The sequence below is a fragment of the Colletotrichum acutatum genome (genome assembly GCF_030867785.1).
Source record: "Colletotrichum acutatum strain CBS 112980 chromosome Unknown BDZ83scaffold_87, whole genome shotgun sequence".
NCBI lineage: Eukaryota > Fungi > Ascomycota > Sordariomycetes > Glomerellales > Glomerellaceae > Colletotrichum > Colletotrichum acutatum.
In genome coordinates, this window is record NW_026849081.1 from 1 (window position 1) to 16,798 (window position 16,798).

A 16,798-nucleotide genomic window follows, 5' to 3' on the forward strand; every position below is an offset into this window, starting at 1 on the left:
AAAGAGTCAAGACCTATCCTGCCTTCATATTCAGTAGTCCGAAGCACCGTGATACACGAGGTAGTACACAAAGCATTTACACGAGATGGAAGGTTACGGTCTTATGCGGCACGGCTCATGTTGTTCAGCCAGACCAGGCAACAGTGAGGAGTCTCTGGCAAATCAGCCCCGCCAACAGTCTCTTGGCATCGACGAACCAACAGCTGAGTTTAATTGTTACCTTACGCAAATATCAATACAGTACGAGGTCGTTAAAAATCCCACAAACTCCAAGTCCCATTGGTTTGCCCGATCACTTCTTATCCAACGCTCAGAAGGAATATTCCCGTTCCCGATGCCAACCATTATCAGGCCCCACGACGTTGGGCAATTACACCGTGCCATCGCCATCTCGAGACTTTTACCAACATTTCTCTTTTCAAAATGATGTGAATGGGCGGGGTTCAGTCCAAACATCCGTCTCTGACGCAGAAAAAGACACCATCGTAGCCTCCAAAAACGGCTTCCCCTCTATCACGCTCCACCGGGAATGGGGCGACTGGTCTGACCTCGCCACGCGAGTTGCCCAGCTCGCAGAGTTCAGCGTCGACGCTTTAGACGAACAAGGGTCCTCAGTGTCCAAGTGGTCGCGCTGTCTTACCGCAGTACTTGACAGAATGATAGACAGCTTTGATCGCCCCGAACCTATCGACGTGCGCGAATTTTTGACGCGTGCGTGCCACTCGGGCGGCAACGGTATGTCGGGATCGGTCGTCCATTTTTCTGGCTGGTTGACAGCCTTCTGCTGGTGGCGAGCCGACGGGACGAGGCAGAAGGCGTACAGCGACGAGGAGCTGCAGCTCGGATACCGATGGTGTGATGAGAAATGGGAGATATCTGGGGTTAGCGAGTTTCCAGTCATCGATCAAAGTAAGATACCTGTCGGCCTCGCCAGCGTTCCAATCACGTTTGGCAACAGAGTCGTTGGAGGAGAAGAGGCGAGTGATGATACGGCTGAGACGATCCTCCTGGCAGGGTCTGGAGGGATGAGGTTGCTGGACAGTCGAGAGTCGACGAGGGTAGCTCCGTCTTCGAGCTAGTGGCTCCTACACGATAAGCCGGAGCCACGAGAAGGCAGAAGAAGCCAGGTGAAACTACCCAAGTTAAGTGCGAAGAAACTCGCGGAGCGCAAGCCATTATTCAGGAAGCCAATAGGTAGGCCCGTGTTGAGATAATTCCAGGAAAGGCCACCGAGGGTGCGCCTGCATCCTTTAAGATAAAATCCATATGGGAAGCTCCTTCCAATCGTACCTTGGAGATGTATTTACCTACCTTGACAGGCGGAAGCTGTGCCTTCCATCTTTTGCTCTTCCCAAGACCAGTGTCCCTTCCCTTCTTCCATCTTCCTTCTCTTCTCTCACCTACAAAAGGGCTTCTCCCTCTCACTCAGCCTTGCCACTTTCTTCAACTCAACACATCACACCCACCTCGCCTTCAATACTACTACATTACCAACTCTATCTACCTTGTTCACCAGTACAGCTAGCAGATATCTTACCATTGTTAGTTCTTCTTTTCTATACCTACCACTCACATGCCCTTTACTTTGCCTAGCTAATATCAGCCTCAGACAAACAGCCATGCCTCCCAAGAAGAATTCCGAGGCTGGCGCCGTAGCCGCAGGCCTCGACCTCACCGACTCCGAGATCAAGCTCATGTTCGGCATGATGGAGATCATGACCCGCCCTTCCATCGACTACGACGCTCTCGCTGCCAATCTCGGCTCCGCCAGCGCCAACGCCGCCCGCACCCGCGTTGCTACTGCTATCAAGCAGCACCCGACTTGGTTCACCGGCCCCGGTGGTGCCTCTGCCACTGGCGAGGGCTTCTCTGCTGCTAGCAATGACGGTAGCACCCCCGTCAAGAAGCCTCGTGTCAAGCGCACCTCGAAGAAGAAGGCGCCTTCCGATGCGGAGGATGGCGAGAATGCCGGGGAGCAGGGCACGCCTTCCAAGAAAAAGGCCCGAATTGCCAAGGTCAAGGAGGAACAGGAGGATGATACTAAGGAGGGTATCAAGCCGAAGCTGGAGAAGACTGAGATCGTTGATGGCCAGATCTGAAGGAAGGAGCTATCACGGGGTGGCAGGATTTGCACATACTTCACTTGGATTGTGGGCAGATTCAGAGGAGCCTTGGGCAGGCCGCCATCATGCCACTGCGCAATTCTTTGTCTAGAACCTTTTCAAGATCTGAACAGCGGTTGAATGCATGGGGCTAGCAAGGTTAACTGAAGACCTTGGGGATATTCACAGACCAACAGAAGTCACAACATCGCGTTTTCAACAAAGGCCTAATCAGTCAGCGTTGCTGATAAAGGAAATACTCCACGCTTTTGTCCCTTCTGTGAAACAGTTCCACAAGATCATCGCTGCTAAGACCAGAGATCCGGTTAAGAGCTCACAAGGGTTACATCCATCTACCTTGTGATATATGCCAACACTTTTGTCTCAGCCCCATGATACCAATAGTTAAGAAAATGCGTGTCACTGCTGGGAATATGTCTCTGGATGGCGACGCTTGCACTGTCTTTGTCAGAATGAATGTTCCAGAATACGCTACTCAGGTTCGTGAAACTTCTACAAGTCAGGGTAAAGAGGATTCGGGTTTTCCGTTTGCCCGCAACCTATCCATCTACAACTCCATCAACTATCCACGCTTCATAAAATGGCTATCCTGATTCATATCTTAGTAGATAATCAGGAACGATGGAATTCGAAGCATCAAAAACGTGTCTATTCCTACCTCTGCATAGAGTTGATCTAGTTGTTCCTCAAAAGCCTCCGTTTTGACGAGAAGACTGGTATATTGACGAGTGCGCGGTGGTAATAGCCTTTGTCAAACAGCTACTAATCTGCCCTTATTACTGCGCCTTTTGATAGCAATATATCGACTCAAATCTTCCCTTCTAGTTCGTAAAATTATTTATCTTACTAAAAAAAATCATGGATGACTTTTTATACTTAAACGCAATGCTGCCTTGAATCTCGAGCCGAGGGGATATTCAGATATGATTCCTGCAGTCACGACTTTCAAGCTTAATTACTCACACGAACTAAAAAGAGTTCACCCCCCGTTGCTGAACTGGGGGCTACATCTCTGGTGCTGATGCTAGGACTCGAACCTCGAACCTAGCGTAGGCTAAGCCAGTTAATCAGGCTCGCCCGTAACCATCCCGCCAAACGGCAGTTTGACCTGACCTCACAGGCCTGTGAGGCGCCTGCTGCCGTTGGTGACAGGATTGGAATTGAGGGGACCTATATTCCTTTGTCTGATGGTGTATTCCGAAGTGTATTTCATTGCGGCTCCTCATCAAGGTCGCGGTCGTACCTGCCATATCTTCATTTTGCCGCCACCCCGTGTAGTTGCCACGTGACTTACGCGAACCTGAACACCGCCGCAATCGCTTTCTTGCGCATCAAGTGAATCATAAGACGGAATTCTCGTAAATGTATACCTACAAAGTGTTTGCCAGGGGCTTATTGATGCTCAATGCTGCCCCCAAAGACCAGTCCACTCTGACCAAGGACCGATCGGAAGCTGACTTGTGCCTGAAAAAGATTCAAGTAGATCCCAAGAAAAGACTTTTGAGAAATTATAGAAAAACTATTCTCATTGCCATGTGGCTTCAGCGACTACGGCAAGCCGAGACTCAGCCGAAGTCTCTATTATTCATCCAGTAATATCGGTCCTCTATTTTCAGGAAGCCTAGTAATCGCCTTGGTCCGCTTAAAGGAGAGACTTGGTCCTGACTCGAAGAACATGAAAGCCAGGGCTATCATCCGGTTGATGTTACATAAAAAGACATAAGAAATGTTGCGTCATGAATAAGTATTGCCGAGTATGGTCACCATCCACCCATCTCTTCCTCGATATATCAACATCGAGACTGTAGTTGTGATGCGGGGCTGAGAGCCAAACCCGGCATTGATTTTACGGCGTCGGCAATGAGAATACGGAGATGACGGGAGGCAGACGACACGACCGATACGCTTTCGAATGGGCATTCGGCACGAAGAGCTTTTGTGTATCGCGCTCGGCTGCGCCTGCTTCTTGACTGGTCGTTGAGGTCGCGATGCGCTACAACTCGAGACGAGCACACGACACCGGGTACGCTTCAGAAGTTTCAATTCGAAACTCTTGAACATCGCCTTGTTGGCTAAGTGGTATAGCGTCTCACTAGTACCTAGTGACATGAGAAGATCGGCGGTTCGATTCCGCCACGAGGCATTTCTTTTGCTTTTGGAAGGTTCTACTGATGCGAATTCAGTTCTTGTCGATTCAACGCACCCTTTTTTTGTACAATTTTCCCCCTTCTTATTTCCCTGTTGTGGCGTGTGTAACTTTTGCGAAAGTTCTGTCTGCGATTTCGTCTGGAGCTGGTAGATTTCGCCTGGTAGGGCTGCCCATTCACGTGCACATTCCACCCACCCACTCACTTACTCGCTGGCCGCTTGTCACACGCGGCCGCATGAAAGTCAAGACAAGGACAGGACAGCTCCTGCTCTGCTCCATCATCCAATTTATCGAAAATGGAATTGGCCCAGCCTTGCAGGTTTGCCATGTCCAACTTGTCCACAGCCGCAAGACTTCAGCAAGGTCCAGCCAGTGTGCCAGTCTAGGCCCCCAGGGATGCCGATGGAGAAGAGCAGCAGAAATTGAGAAAGCCGCGGGAGAAAAAGCCAAGCTGGTCGCAACGGCGGCTGTGCAGAATGCCAGAATCTCCATCCGCTAAACTCCATTGTGAACAAAGTCTCAGGGATTGACTGCTGCGCCCCTCTAGAAAGTGGGCAGAAAAGTACTGAGACAGAAAACAAAAAGTCAAGCTGAGCCTGGCCTGGCCTGGTTGGCCCCCCCACCCCCTGAGAAATACATCCACCCTGTTCTTCCCAATTGAGTTGACAGACGGGTGTCAAAGGAATTGATTGGACGATCCACGGAGAAGGGACAGAGTTCAATAGCCTCTGAAGTTCGGCGTGCCTTGCATATCCTGGGCGTGGCTGCGAATCTGCGACGGAGAGAGGGTCACACGGGATCATAAGAGCGTGCCTAAGAGCGTGCCGTGCATGCGATATTCACTCTTCCTTCTACCGATATCATAACATAAGTACGGCTATTATTATGAATTACTCGCTTCCGGAGTCGTGGGATTCTTTCACAAGTTGGCGAAGCATTCAAGTTGGGTCCAGCCCAGATTTCGATCCCGCTCACGGGCCCGGGGATGGCATCATGACCGTTGTGTTGGCTTGGCCGCTTAGCCACGTTTGAAGATTTTCTCAGAGTTCCAGATTTCTCGGATGTCCATTGATGTTCTCACAAATACTCGTACGCGACTATTTCACCGAAAAGAATAAAACTGCATTGTTGGAACTTCACAAAAGCCGACGGGGTAACCCGAACATACAAACCAGATACCAGCTGGGATGAAGGGTGTGTCTTCATCTGTTAGCGTTTTATTAACGTTACATTGAATTTCACGTGCCTACCACGCCTACACCACGATCCAGTTTCTGTAGTCGGCCAATTGGCCAAATTCTGGTAAAGTTGATGAACCCGTCTGCGGATTAGTGATTCTCGGCACATTGGCCGACGTTGCTATCGGTCAAGGACCATTCTTGTGCCAATTGTACACTAGACACTAGACAGCGGTTCATCACGCCACCTGACGTCAAGTATGCTGTTGTTCTTCGCTGTCTCGGGTCAATGGCACAGATAGGTAGGTGGTGAATTGACAGTTAGATGGCAGAAAATCAAACCACCAGTGACCAGCGACCACTACGCGGAAAACCTCGTATCCGTCGCATTCTCTTGCAGATCTGAACCATTTGCAAGCAAACCAACCAAGTACTCGCACAACAAGCGCGGGCGACTAGCGGTTAGCGGCACTTCGAGTCTTTATCTCGGCTAGCACCAGAGTGACCAGACACTGCCAGTTTGACACGGACCAGACTGAACAACGCTGGGGATGACTGGGAATCCAGAACATTATTACGACACTTATGACGGCGGTGGAGCCGTCCCCTGATCGCCCCCGATTATGACTCGCGCTCGGAGCGCGCGCCCGCCCAGAGAGGAAGGCCTCCCAAAGACCAAGAAATGGAATTGGGCCATTTTTTCCCTTCTTGCTTCAGACCGTCTCTACGGTGTACTCTCCACGGACTAGTCCACTAACAGTATTGCAGACTGCAGTCCTGTTGGCAAGGAGGGGGTGGGATGGTCCCCGTCCCGAAACCCTTGGTGTCCCCGGCCATCGGATAGCTGGGAACTCTGTTCAAGAAGTTGTGTGTCCAGTGCTGTTTACTCTTTGGGAATTCTGTGCTCCTGTTTTTCTGCCAATTTACCATCTTAACTTTACTGCCCTACCTATTCGGCCAGACTTGGACTCTTCTTCAACGTTGATCGAAATTTTACGTGTATTGCGTCTTGGAAGATCTCCCGCCCGCGTTCTTCGAGACTGGACTGCTGATATCCCACCGGGCGGCCCACTACACCTTCGATTTCGGGGATTTTGGGGAAACAGCTACGGGACCATCCCACGAGGCCAAGACTGTACACCACGGTTCTGCAATCGTTTTGCGATCTGTAAGGCAGAATATGGAGTAAAGGGGGTCGAACTCGAAAAAAACGGATACGAAAGCACCAGAGCAAACATTCAAGGCAGCCTTACCTTGAACTGATTTTTAGTTTCATCTTCTTGTCAGAGTAACAAGAACAAGAGTAATCGGTCTGCTGTCATTCCCAGCAGCGCGCAGCGGAGGCCAATATTTCCCTACCCAAAGTACATACAGAAATACAGCAGTCCAAATGACGACAACATCCGACCCGAATCCACTGACGACCCAACGAGGCGCGGCGCCTCTGACGACCGTCTTCACGACGCCGGACTTTTGCAACTCGCTCTACTGGACAAACACAATCACGCCGCCCCTCTCGAGCGTAGTATGCATGCCCACATCATGGCACCAGGTCAACGACTACAGCTGGGGCTACTACTCCCCCGGCATCTGTCCCATGGGGTACACCGAAGGTTGCGCGTTCCCGACCTCGCTCGCAAGCTCAAAGGACGGCGCCGTCGGCATGGGTGGCCCGGTCACGGTCGGCGAGACGCCGCGGCTGTGCTGCCCGACGGGGTACGTCTGTTATACCGACACCAAGAGCTACGGGTACAGCAAGTGCATCTCGACGATCCCGACGACGTCGTTTTATAATAGCGATAATCAACCGACCTCGCAGCTGGCGCTAGTGTATGCGGTGCAGGTGCGGTGGGCAAGTTCGGATTTGAGTATTTTGGAGACGGATCCGACGGTGCCGGGGTCGACGTATACGGGGGTTACGGCGACGGGGTCGGGAGGGGAGACGGTTGCGACGACGGGGGCGCAGACGGGGAGTAATTCGATTGCGACGGCGACGGCGACGAGTACACCAACCGGGTCGTCGGACGGAGGGGGAGGGGGTATATCAGTTGGCACTACGATTGCGATCGCGGTTGGATCGGTGGCGGGAACGCTCGTGCTGGCGCTGCTGGCCTTTATCCTTCTATGGCGACGACGCAAGAGACGACACGCACAGAAAGCAGCAGCGGCGGGCGAGAATGGTGGCAGTGCAGACAGCGACTCGAAATCGGATTCTGTGGCGCCGACAATGGCACATAAAGCGCCCGTGGGGAAGTCGTCTCTGGATATCATGTCGCCCAGCACGGCGAGACCGGGGACTGGGACGACTGTTGTGGGTGATGAGGCGCTGCACTCGCCGCGGTCGCCGACGACGACGGCGCAGCTTGATTCAACGACGGTGATGGAGATGGAGACGATGGAGCGGCCGCAGGAGTTGCCTGATACCAATGAGGTGTTTGAGATGGAGGGCGATATGCCGGGGCCGCCGTTGTATCGGGAGAAGGAGGGGTGGCCTCTTAGGTGAAGATGATGGGTGTTTTGAAAGTGTTGATGGACTCTTCTTTCTTGCGACATCAATCAGCGATGTGTATCTGTTACCATCTTGTCTGTCAGGATATACCTATTGTGGTTTACTGTGTTTATTGTAGCGCTGGAGTTCATGTAGGGATGGGTTATGGGAAGCTCTCGACCTCCAGTCGATTCCTTAAAGGGCCTTTGAGAGACAAAAGTCTCGCGAGCTTTATTATGCAAATACTGCAAATCAATATAATCGACATCAATTCTACACTAGGTTGGGTTACCTGATATCCTGTCGACACTCAGATGCTGCGACTTTTTACGTGCCGGCACGATATGTTTGCATGTATGCAATGGTTAGAGACCTATCAGAGTCTAACGGGTAGATTTATCTGCCTTCATACTTTCTCATAATTGGAGATTCCCAAACACCCATAAGGGTACCGCCATTTGACCGGCAACGCCTTTGAGTAATCTCATGTCGTCTGCTTAGAGACTTGGATTTAGACTTGCCTAAAACATTTAGAAAATCTTTACAGATGCGTCACCAATGCGAGGTGGCTCGCGTCGCTCTAACAGTCTGCAAGTTGAAGCAGCTTTGAGACGTGGGGGGAACAGAGCTGTGGCGGATGTCGACGCCGCTTTTCAAGATCGAATATCTGCCAACATCAAGCAGCGATGTCCTGGAAAACAGGAACTGGATAATTGTGATTGTACAGGCTTCGTGGAACAATGAGATGCACTTTTCAGCTTATAGGATAAATCCTGGTCAACTGTAGTCGGCTATGACGATGCCATTCGCTACCTCAACTACGCTCACACACTCCCGCGTTTATGTCCAATACCAAGCATCTCTCGCCCTCACTCATTAGCCGCTCGCAGCCACACGCACACACAAATAACATCGGATTATCCCCGAAATCTAGATCCTTCGCCCCGGCCATTCACCCAGGCAGCGGTGCCCGTTTAGGACCGCTCAAGCCTGCGTTCCAGGCTACGGGCGCCACTAAGATGCCTCTCCCTCCCGACGCCCCGGCTTGCCCCTGTCTCCATTGACCTCGCTCATTCGGCGGGGGCGACAGGGCTCCAACAGGCAGAAATGGCGGGGCTTGTAGGATTCTCGTTCCAACATCCGACATTTGGTGTTGGTGTTGGACGTGTTGGACGACGCTGACGGATATAAAGTGAGTGTCTTTGACGCTATTTTCACTCTATCTTCGCTTATTTTTCAATCCAATTCACTTGTCCTCCAATTCACTTGGTGCCTTTGGAAGAAGCCGTCAACATGTCTCGGCGATCCGCAGGAATGATGAACATCCCGCGGGGGGTGGACGTCGTCAACCCCAATTACTTACATCCCCATCTCGTCATGATCGGTAAGTATTATTGATGAATTGTGAGAACACCCTCACAAACATCTCGCAAACCTCAACACCAAAACACTCTTACTCACCCCCATATCCCCCAGGCGATGTCAACGCCCTCCCCCTAGACCTCGTAGTCCAATTCTCTTTCCTCCTCATGGGAACAGGCCACCTCTTCAGCGGCAAACCCGCAACCCGGCCACTTCCACCCCCAGAAGATGAAGACGAAAAGACGCTCTGCGCACGCCCCTATAACGATTGGGCCCCGGCACCCTACAACGCCTGCTCCATCCGCGCAGACTCCTTCATGAACAGAGCCATGACCACCGTCTCGGGTTTCGGCGACATGCTCTCCATCGTCACCTCGACCAGCACGGAGTGCGATCGCGATCTGCACCACATGAAGACCCGTTTGCTCTGCGGCGCGCAGCCCATATCGATTGCGAGGTGGCGCCAGAAGGGTTTGCATGAGCTGGAGAACATTCAGCGCGCGTGTCAGCATCTATGTGCTGTTGTGGATGCGTTTGAGTATCTTAACCTCCCGCATAATGAGGAGAGGATGCGGAAGGGGTGTAATGGTGTCTGGAATGCGTGTCACGACTTTGAGAAGGCTCTGAATGCGTATAGAAGGGAAAAGGGGCGCGGGGGTCCGGTGAGCGTCACGGCGCTGTGGGAGGAGTATATCGTGGACTTCTTTCAGACCATCGCAGCCAGGGCGCACGCGTGGGTTATGGCACGGATTGGGGAGCTGAAAGAGGCTCTTCTCCTCCAGCTGCGTCAGACCACGCCAGTGTCCGACGGCCCGGCGTCCGCGGCGCAGATGGAGATCCTGGACCGGTTCCACGACCTTACCGAGATAACGAACAAGGCGGATACGAAGATTATGATGCCGTTGTGGGGGTATACCCTCCGCACTCTTACCTCCGCGGCGCCGAGGCTGAGGGATGATTGGAACGGGTATGACGGGCGGGAGGCGATGACGGCGTATCCGTATGATATGCGGCTCCGCTCCAGGATTTACGGGATTCGGTGCCGATATCTCAGTCGGTCGGCGCAGGTTCAGCGTGCGATGGAGAATATCAGGCTGGGGAGGGAGGTGCCGGCTTTGTCTGATCCGAGGGGTTTGGAGGCCACGTGCCGGGCGCAGATGAGGGAGTATGAGCAGGCGAGGACGGAGTTGCGAGGGGCGGTGCCGGAGGTGGGTGATGAGCCGTGGATTGCTGGTGTGAAGGGGATTATGCAGACGGCAGCCCATCGTCCGTTTAGGGTTTGGGGGTTTGTTGGGTATCGTGTGTCGTATGAGCATTCTGATGAGGAGTGGAAGGCGTTTCTTGGGAAGTTTAAGGATGACGTTACGGCGTGGGGGGAGGGTGTTGATGGAGCTGGAGATGTGAAGCCTATGTGCAAAGTGCGGTGGATTGATGGACGGGAGCATGGGATTCCCGAGGGGGACGTTGATGCGGCCAAGAGGTGAGTTTCCCTGTTGATTGGGGTAATGATGAGATATTGGGTTACTGACAGGTGGGCAGACACTATGAAGAATATAGTAAGTCTCCGGCGTGCGAGGGCTTCATGACTCTCAGCGGAGGTGTCTTTCTGGTCGCGGACAAGGCGTCCATCGATTCATACTTGCACCCAGTCAAAGATAACGCGGAACCGATCATCCCCCGCGGCGACCTGGGTTCTTTTGTCCTGCTAGCCAAGCCGGATGACGAAGATAGGGAGGACAGGGAGCCGTCAACGAGGGAGAGGAGGCCGTCTCGAGACGCAGCTGGAAGACCGACCATGAGGCGGGACTGGAAATTTGACGGCACCGTGAGGGTGCTCGGGACGGTCTTGTTCGACGATGCTTGGGCTCTGTTGTCACGGAACTCTGTCAAGCTGCCGGATCTGGCAAAGATGGCACTGGTCCATCCGCGTCAGGTTTACGTTGGGCCGAGTGTGCCGCTGGAGAGGGACGGGTGGTGGACGGCGGGTGTTTGTGGGTTGACGGTGTTCAAGTCTTTTGAGAAATGGAAGACGTCGTGAGGGTCTTTCTCATAGCTCTACGAAGTTATGTGATGATTGGCCGGTAGATGGTGATGGGAGAACTTCCGAGGCCGCCCTGGTGAGCGGCAATAGGGATGTTATTCTAGACGAGATATCCATTGAAACCCTTGTAATACACACTTTCCCGTCTCCTTGAAAAGCCTAAGCTTTACTTCAATGCATATTACTTTAGACCAGGGCCGTTGAGACAGCATGGTAGATGACAGGCTATGGGCGTTCATCGTCATGTCAAATGAGAGCATGTGTTTTAAAGTAAGCGATTATGTCTGCATTGGTCTGGCATTGCCATACGCGTTGAAAGCCAATTATCCACGTTACGATCTCGCAAGCATAATCATCTCGCGCCGAAGTTGATAGAAAGCCTCGAACATGAAGCATGCTTGAATCCTGCAGACGTTGAAGGCTGTCCACCTCACAGGGATGACGCCCACCTTAGCCTGCTGTAAGTTACCACATTAGCAGTAAGCTTAAATGAAAGCTCCACCAGATTCAAGGCAAAAGTGCCCGGACACCGACTCACCTATCCACGCTCAATGGCGCTGTTGGCGCAAGGTGTACAGGCTATTGATCATGTATCAATGGCAACTTGAGCCGCTTATTTGTGTTCCGTAGAAGACACGACTAAAGATAATTCCTTGAAGACAGGTGCATCATCGCCGCGGAGTTTTGTGACAATTGAGACTGTTACTGGCGAGAACAGCCCAACTATAGTAATGAGGGGCTATCATCAAAAGCCTCGCGAGGTATTGACAGAAGTCTTTCTTTCTTGTCTTCAATGACACTCCTGAATGTTACGTAGGTTTCATGCTTGTGAATGAATACGAGGCCACGGGCATTTCGTTCATGAGGGGAGGCAAACAACAATCATATTTCGTGAGCTAATGCGAGCGGCATTGAAATGCTCAGGCGGACCTCCGCAATCATGCGCCACACGACGGGGGAAAGAAGTCTAAAACGGTGGTAATAACCACCCGCGCTATGAATATCGCGACAAATTTATTCATCTTGATGAAAATTATCAAGTCTTATGAGCCTGCTCAGATGCGACTGACATCTTGATCTTTTTGATTGAAAGCACCATGATCACTTCCAACAGATCGAAACACGAACCGCATGAATAAACTAGACCGATCAACTAAGAATCCTTCCCGGCACTTGTGTGGGATGGCCATTTTTAGGACGCGAGGAACTCCGCTGCTGCAGCACAGCACAGCCCCCGAGCTGAAGCTGACTGAGACCCTACCAACCAAAAGGTAATCAGTTAAGACCGCCCGTATCCCTTGAGACTAACCTATCAACTCTCCCGGTGCCTTCATAGTTTTGTATGCGTCGTAAAAGCTTCTTGGGTTTCTAGTGTTGATAGCTTTCGCATCAACCATATCGCAGGCAGCGAAACAGAGAGCTTGACAACTCGGAATAGTGCAGCCACGATTGAGATAGAACAGTCGCCAAAATGGATCATTTACCGTCAGAGCCCACCTCACCTGGTCGGCGACATCTCATGCGCCCGGTACTGCTCGTCTTGGCTTTTGCTTTTGCCCTCTTCGTCTCTCTCGTCCAGATCCTCACTCTGACGGCGGGCACTTGGGTAATCCGCGACAGCAACGGTGCCCAACGTCTTGGGCTGTCGAGCCTCGCTATAGTGGAGGTAAGCAGAAGGCTCATCCTTGGTCATCGCGAACTCTTCAGCACAAACTAAACCTCACAAACCTACAGTTTGACGGCATCGTCCCATCACAAACGAACCCATATACCTACCTCGTAACAATGCACCAATTTGCCTCCTCTTTCGCCTACACCTACCCATCCAAATCCCTCGCGGGCACCCTCGACTCATCCCCCCACCTCCCCTACGACCTCGGCGCCGTCGCCCACGCCCTCCACCTCCCCGAGTCCGAGTGGGCATGCTACCACTTCGCTCAAGACGCCTGCCAGAACAACCCCTTTCTCAGCGCCTTTCGCAACTCATGGCTCATCCTCCCCACCGCAACAGCCAACCTCGCCCTCGTCTACGCGCTCGTCGTGGTATCCTACCTCTTCGTCACGGAGCTGCTCATCGCCGTACAGCCGAGCTGGCTGCGGTGCCAGTGCTACTTCTCGTGCATCAAGCGCGTGTGTCCATGTCCGCGCGGGACGAGGGCGGAGATTGAGGCGTTGCCGGCGGTGTTTTGGGATCGGTATCGCGGGTGGTGCTGGTTTATGTTGCCAGCTGCGGCGTTTTTGCCGGTATTTACGTTGGGAGGGAACGGGATGCTGCTGAAGGAGTATGTTAACCGGCCGAGAGGCCTGGAGGGAGATGTGAACGGGAGGTTTGGAACGGGGTTCGTGGTTTTGCAGACGCTTTGTTTCGCGGCTTCGGTTGCGGGGACTGGGTGCATGGTGTTGAGGAGGCGGCTGGGGATGAAGAAGAGTTGGATGGAGGAGCAGGGAGTCGGGTTGAAGAGAGGGGCTTGAGTTACTTACTAGGCATACCCAAGAATAGAGAAGATGGGATGATGTACTTCCGCCTGTTTGAATGAGAACACCGTATTCTGATCCGATCTGAGGCCGCGCCGGTCCGGGCGAGGAGCGGAAGCTCCTGGGTGGAGCTTGGAGCCGGCAACCCGCAGAATGCCCACTTGGAGCCGGCAAGGTGACGATCGGCACCGGTCCGCTGTGTCAGATCCGATTCGATCTGATCTCTACCACGCAGGGAGCATGGGGTTACTTGTCGCCGCGTAGGTAGTACTCGCACGCTTTTCCCACACAACTTCTCCCACTTCATCAACCACCATTTCGCACCAAGCCTCATGGAAATGTCTCACTAGCTCATTCTTTGGAGAATGGGCTGCGACTAATCTGCGACTAACCCCATTGACGAATCATGGCCTCATCATTCAAGTTGGTCCCTGCCGATCGGCTATGGAATGTCTGGTAGCTCCGCAAGCGTGGACCGTTCGCACCATATGCTGATGTCATTGCCCGCACGAGAAGCTGTCATCGATTTACGCCTCGCATGAGACACCATGGAGCGAATGAGCTGGTCTTTGGATGATGCCATGGACTCGTCACAGGTAGCTGATCTAAACAAAGCTGAGCTCCGAGCTTGGTTGATGATACAACTCGACAAATTCCATACTTACTCACCTTACCTTACCCCCTTCAATCTACCTATTTTCGAAGGACCTTTGCTATCCCGTATCACATCAACTACACAACCCACAAGTCACACAACGAAAAAATTTCTCAAAATGTCCCGTCAAAACTACGCAGTCCCCTTAATGGGCGCCGCAGCCCTCTTGGGAGGTGGCATCTACTACGTCCGCCAACCCTCCACATCCTCAGGCGACCCTGCCCAACAAATCGCAAATAACGCAGATAATTCCCGCCCGTCTTCCGACGCAGTCGCAGAGCAGCGCAAGAAAGCCGCGGACGCGAAACGCGACAATGGTCTCGGCGGCGCGGGCATTGGCACCAACACGGGTGCCACCGGTGGCGCGGAGCTGAGCACCGGCAACCGGGGCGGCAGCAGCGCCGACCGCGATACTCCCAAGGGTCCGAAGGAGAAGTTCCCTTCTGATGCGGGCGAGATTGGAGGCGGACCTGGAAGGGCGAACTCGAATACTAGGGCGATTGAGACACACGGCCCTTCTATGACGCCTGGGTCGAGCACATTGACGGGGGCGTTGACCGGGAAGAGTAATGGTCCTAGCACTTCTGGAAGCAGTGGCAGCTCAGGAGAAGGGATTGGTTCCAAGATCCAAGGGTTCTTCACGAGTTCTAGCAAGAGCAATGAGAAGCCCAGGCAGTCTCCGGTTGATACCAAGATTGTGAGCCATTCGCCTGATACACCGACAAACCGTGGTGGAAGTCCTTGGGATAAGGAGAGGAGGGATGTGGTCAACCACAACCGCTCAGCAGAGTCATAAACTTTTAAATGATTGCATACATGTACCATAATCATCAGAATCAAGAGCGAGAATATTTATATCTCGTCAAACCCAACCAAGTATTAGAATTTCGCACCAAGCTTCTTCTCGTTCTCCATCTGCTGCTCATCCACCACAATAACAGCCTTACCGCTCATCTTACCCGTATGCACAAGCTCAACAAGTTCATGAATCTTGTCCAACCCATGAAAGACATTAGTCTTGAGATTGATCCCATTCTTCGCAACATGCTCCATCAGCCCAATGCTCTCCTCCCTCGAACACAGCAAACTCCCCTTTACCCTCACATCCCGAAACACCAACTCCTGGAATGGGATCTTCACCTCATCAGGCTGCGCAATCTGCACCACCGTCCCATGCATCTTTGTCACCGCACACGCCAGAGCCGCAGCAGAATCCGCGTCAGACAAGTTGAGCGTAGCATCCACACCCTCCCCGCCATTCGCAGCATCCCTCGCCTCTTTCACGACATCCTCCTTCCCCCTTCTCGCGTCAAGAACCACATCCGCACCGCTCGTCCTTGTCAACTCCAACCCTTCATCCCTCGCATCAATGCCGGTGACGCGCAAGCCCAGAGCCTTGGCAATCTGAATTCCCAAATGACCCAGACCGCCCCCCGACCCAAGGATCGCAAGCCACTGGCCCTTCTTCAGCTCAGCTTGCACGACGCCCCTCCAAACCGTCCTCCCCGCACATGCCAGCGGCGCGGCACTCAGAAAAGAAACGGCATCTGGGATCGCCACGGTAGACCGCGCGTCAACCTTGACGTACTCCGCAAAGCACCCGTCCACATGGACCCCGACGTGGCCCTCGATACGGCTGCAATACTGCCGAAAGGTCTCCGGTGCAGACGTACAGTCGAAGCAGGAGCCGCACGGGTGGAGCGGGAGCCCGCACATGACTCTATCACCTACTTTGAAGTTGAAGTCTGAGGATGCGGACGCAGAGCCTACGGCGACGACGGTGCCGGAGCCTTCGTGGGATGCGGTGCAGGGGAGGGATGTGGCGAAGATGCCGGAGGAGACCATGCTGTCTGTGTGGCAGTAGGATGCGACTGCGACTTTGACGAGGAGGTCGTGAGGGGCTAGAGAGGTTGGAGAGGGGACGGGGATGGATTGTATCTCGTAGGGTTTGTTGAAGGATGTTACGCGGATTGCTTTCATTGTTTTGGGGAACTCTGGGGTGGCCATCTTTGCGGGCTTTGGTGATTGGGATCCGATTGAGCTGATGGAATCTCGGGCGAGGACAATAGTTTTCTTGGTCGTTTCGTGATTGGGTAAGTGTGCCCTTCTGATGATGATTGCTGTAGGCTTTGGTACGGTGTTGTCAAAGATGTGATGACGTCGGACCCTTGAATGGTTCAAGTTTGTTTAGCTTCCCCCGCCGGATTCAAGGCGGTCCGAGGCCGACTATGCTGGGCTAAGGTAGGATGTCGGATCCGACGGTTCACCATGGATTTGCCGAGTTTGATGGTCTTGGAGAAGGCGACGCCGCAACCTTAATTCTTCTG

The 16,798-nt window shown here is 53.0% G+C and overlaps 7 protein-coding genes and 1 non-coding gene across 8 annotated transcripts; 7 read left to right on the plus strand and 1 right to left on the minus strand.

Annotated features, from left to right (window-relative positions):
• Window positions 1–413: 413 nt before the first annotated feature.
• Window positions 414–1,079, plus strand: BDZ83DRAFT_584181 (uncharacterized protein; the record flags this gene model as incomplete). The annotated part of the gene is made up of 1 exon (XM_060505735.1): window positions 414–1,079. A coding segment is annotated over one exon (666 nt), but the record flags the coding sequence as incomplete, so codon positions are not given.
• A 540-nt stretch (window positions 1,080–1,619) lies between these two features.
• Window positions 1,620–2,099, plus strand: BDZ83DRAFT_754764 (uncharacterized protein; the record flags this gene model as incomplete). Its single annotated transcript, XM_060514525.1, has 1 exon — window positions 1,620–2,099. The coding sequence occupies one exon, from the start codon at window positions 1,620–1,622 to the stop codon at window positions 2,097–2,099; it is 480 nt and encodes a 159-aa protein (XP_060361969.1).
• Window positions 2,100–4,185: 2,086 nt separating this feature from the next.
• On the plus strand, window positions 4,186–4,266 carry BDZ83DRAFT_t211. The gene has a single exon. It is a non-coding gene; the product is annotated as a tRNA-Thr (tRNA).
• A 2,574-nt stretch (window positions 4,267–6,840) lies between these two features.
• Window positions 6,841–7,953, plus strand: BDZ83DRAFT_754765 (uncharacterized protein; the record flags this gene model as incomplete). Its single annotated transcript, XM_060514526.1, has 1 exon — window positions 6,841–7,953. The coding sequence occupies one exon, from the start codon at window positions 6,841–6,843 to the stop codon at window positions 7,951–7,953; it is 1,113 nt and encodes a 370-aa protein (XP_060361970.1).
• Window positions 7,954–8,861: 908 nt separating this feature from the next.
• Window positions 8,862–11,533, plus strand: BDZ83DRAFT_630474 (uncharacterized protein). Its single transcript, XM_060508830.1, has 3 exons — window positions 8,862–9,322; window positions 9,415–10,780; window positions 10,840–11,533. The coding sequence occupies exons 1-3, from the start codon at window positions 9,232–9,234 to the stop codon at window positions 11,336–11,338; spliced, it is 1,956 nt and encodes a 651-aa protein (XP_060361971.1). The 5' UTR covers window positions 8,862–9,231; the 3' UTR covers window positions 11,339–11,533.
• Window positions 11,534–12,812: 1,279 nt separating this feature from the next.
• On the plus strand, window positions 12,813–13,813 carry BDZ83DRAFT_584129 (uncharacterized protein; the record flags this gene model as incomplete). The annotated part of the gene is made up of 2 exons (XM_060505729.1): window positions 12,813–13,007; window positions 13,076–13,813. The coding sequence occupies 2 exons, from the start codon at window positions 12,813–12,815 to the stop codon at window positions 13,811–13,813; spliced, it is 933 nt and encodes a 310-aa protein (XP_060361972.1).
• A 264-nt stretch (window positions 13,814–14,077) lies between these two features.
• On the plus strand, window positions 14,078–15,369 carry BDZ83DRAFT_630477 (uncharacterized protein). Its single transcript, XM_060508831.1, has one exon. The coding sequence runs from the start codon at window positions 14,365–14,367 to the stop codon at window positions 15,265–15,267; it is 903 nt and encodes a 300-aa protein (XP_060361973.1). The 5' UTR covers window positions 14,078–14,364; the 3' UTR covers window positions 15,268–15,369.
• BDZ83DRAFT_654323 (chaperonin 10-like protein) lies at window positions 15,351–16,478 on the minus strand (the record flags this gene model as incomplete). Its single annotated transcript, XM_060510709.1, has 2 exons — window positions 15,351–15,488; window positions 15,570–16,478. The coding sequence occupies 2 exons, from the start codon at window positions 16,476–16,478 to the stop codon at window positions 15,351–15,353; spliced, it is 1,047 nt and encodes a 348-aa protein (XP_060361974.1).
• Between the last annotated feature and the right edge of the window lie 320 nt (window positions 16,479–16,798).

What these genes read in the sequence shown, in the direction of transcription:
- BDZ83DRAFT_630477 (XM_060508831.1), top strand. Translation starts at nt 14,365, where the DNA reads ATGGAGCGAATGAGCTGGTCTTTGGATGATGCCATGGACTCGTCACAG.
- BDZ83DRAFT_630474 (XM_060508830.1), top strand. Translation starts at nt 9,232, where the DNA reads ATGTCTCGGCGATCCGCAGGAATGATGAACATCCCGCGGGGGGTGGAC. An exon ending in TCCCCATCTCGTCATGATCG is followed by an intron (nt 9,323 to 9,414) that starts GTAAGTATTATT and finishes CATATCCCCCAG; the next exon opens with GCGATGTCAACGCCCTCCCC. An exon ending in GACGTTGATGCGGCCAAGAG is followed by an intron (nt 10,781 to 10,839) that starts GTGAGTTTCCCT and finishes ACAGGTGGGCAG; the next exon opens with ACACTATGAAGAATATAGTA.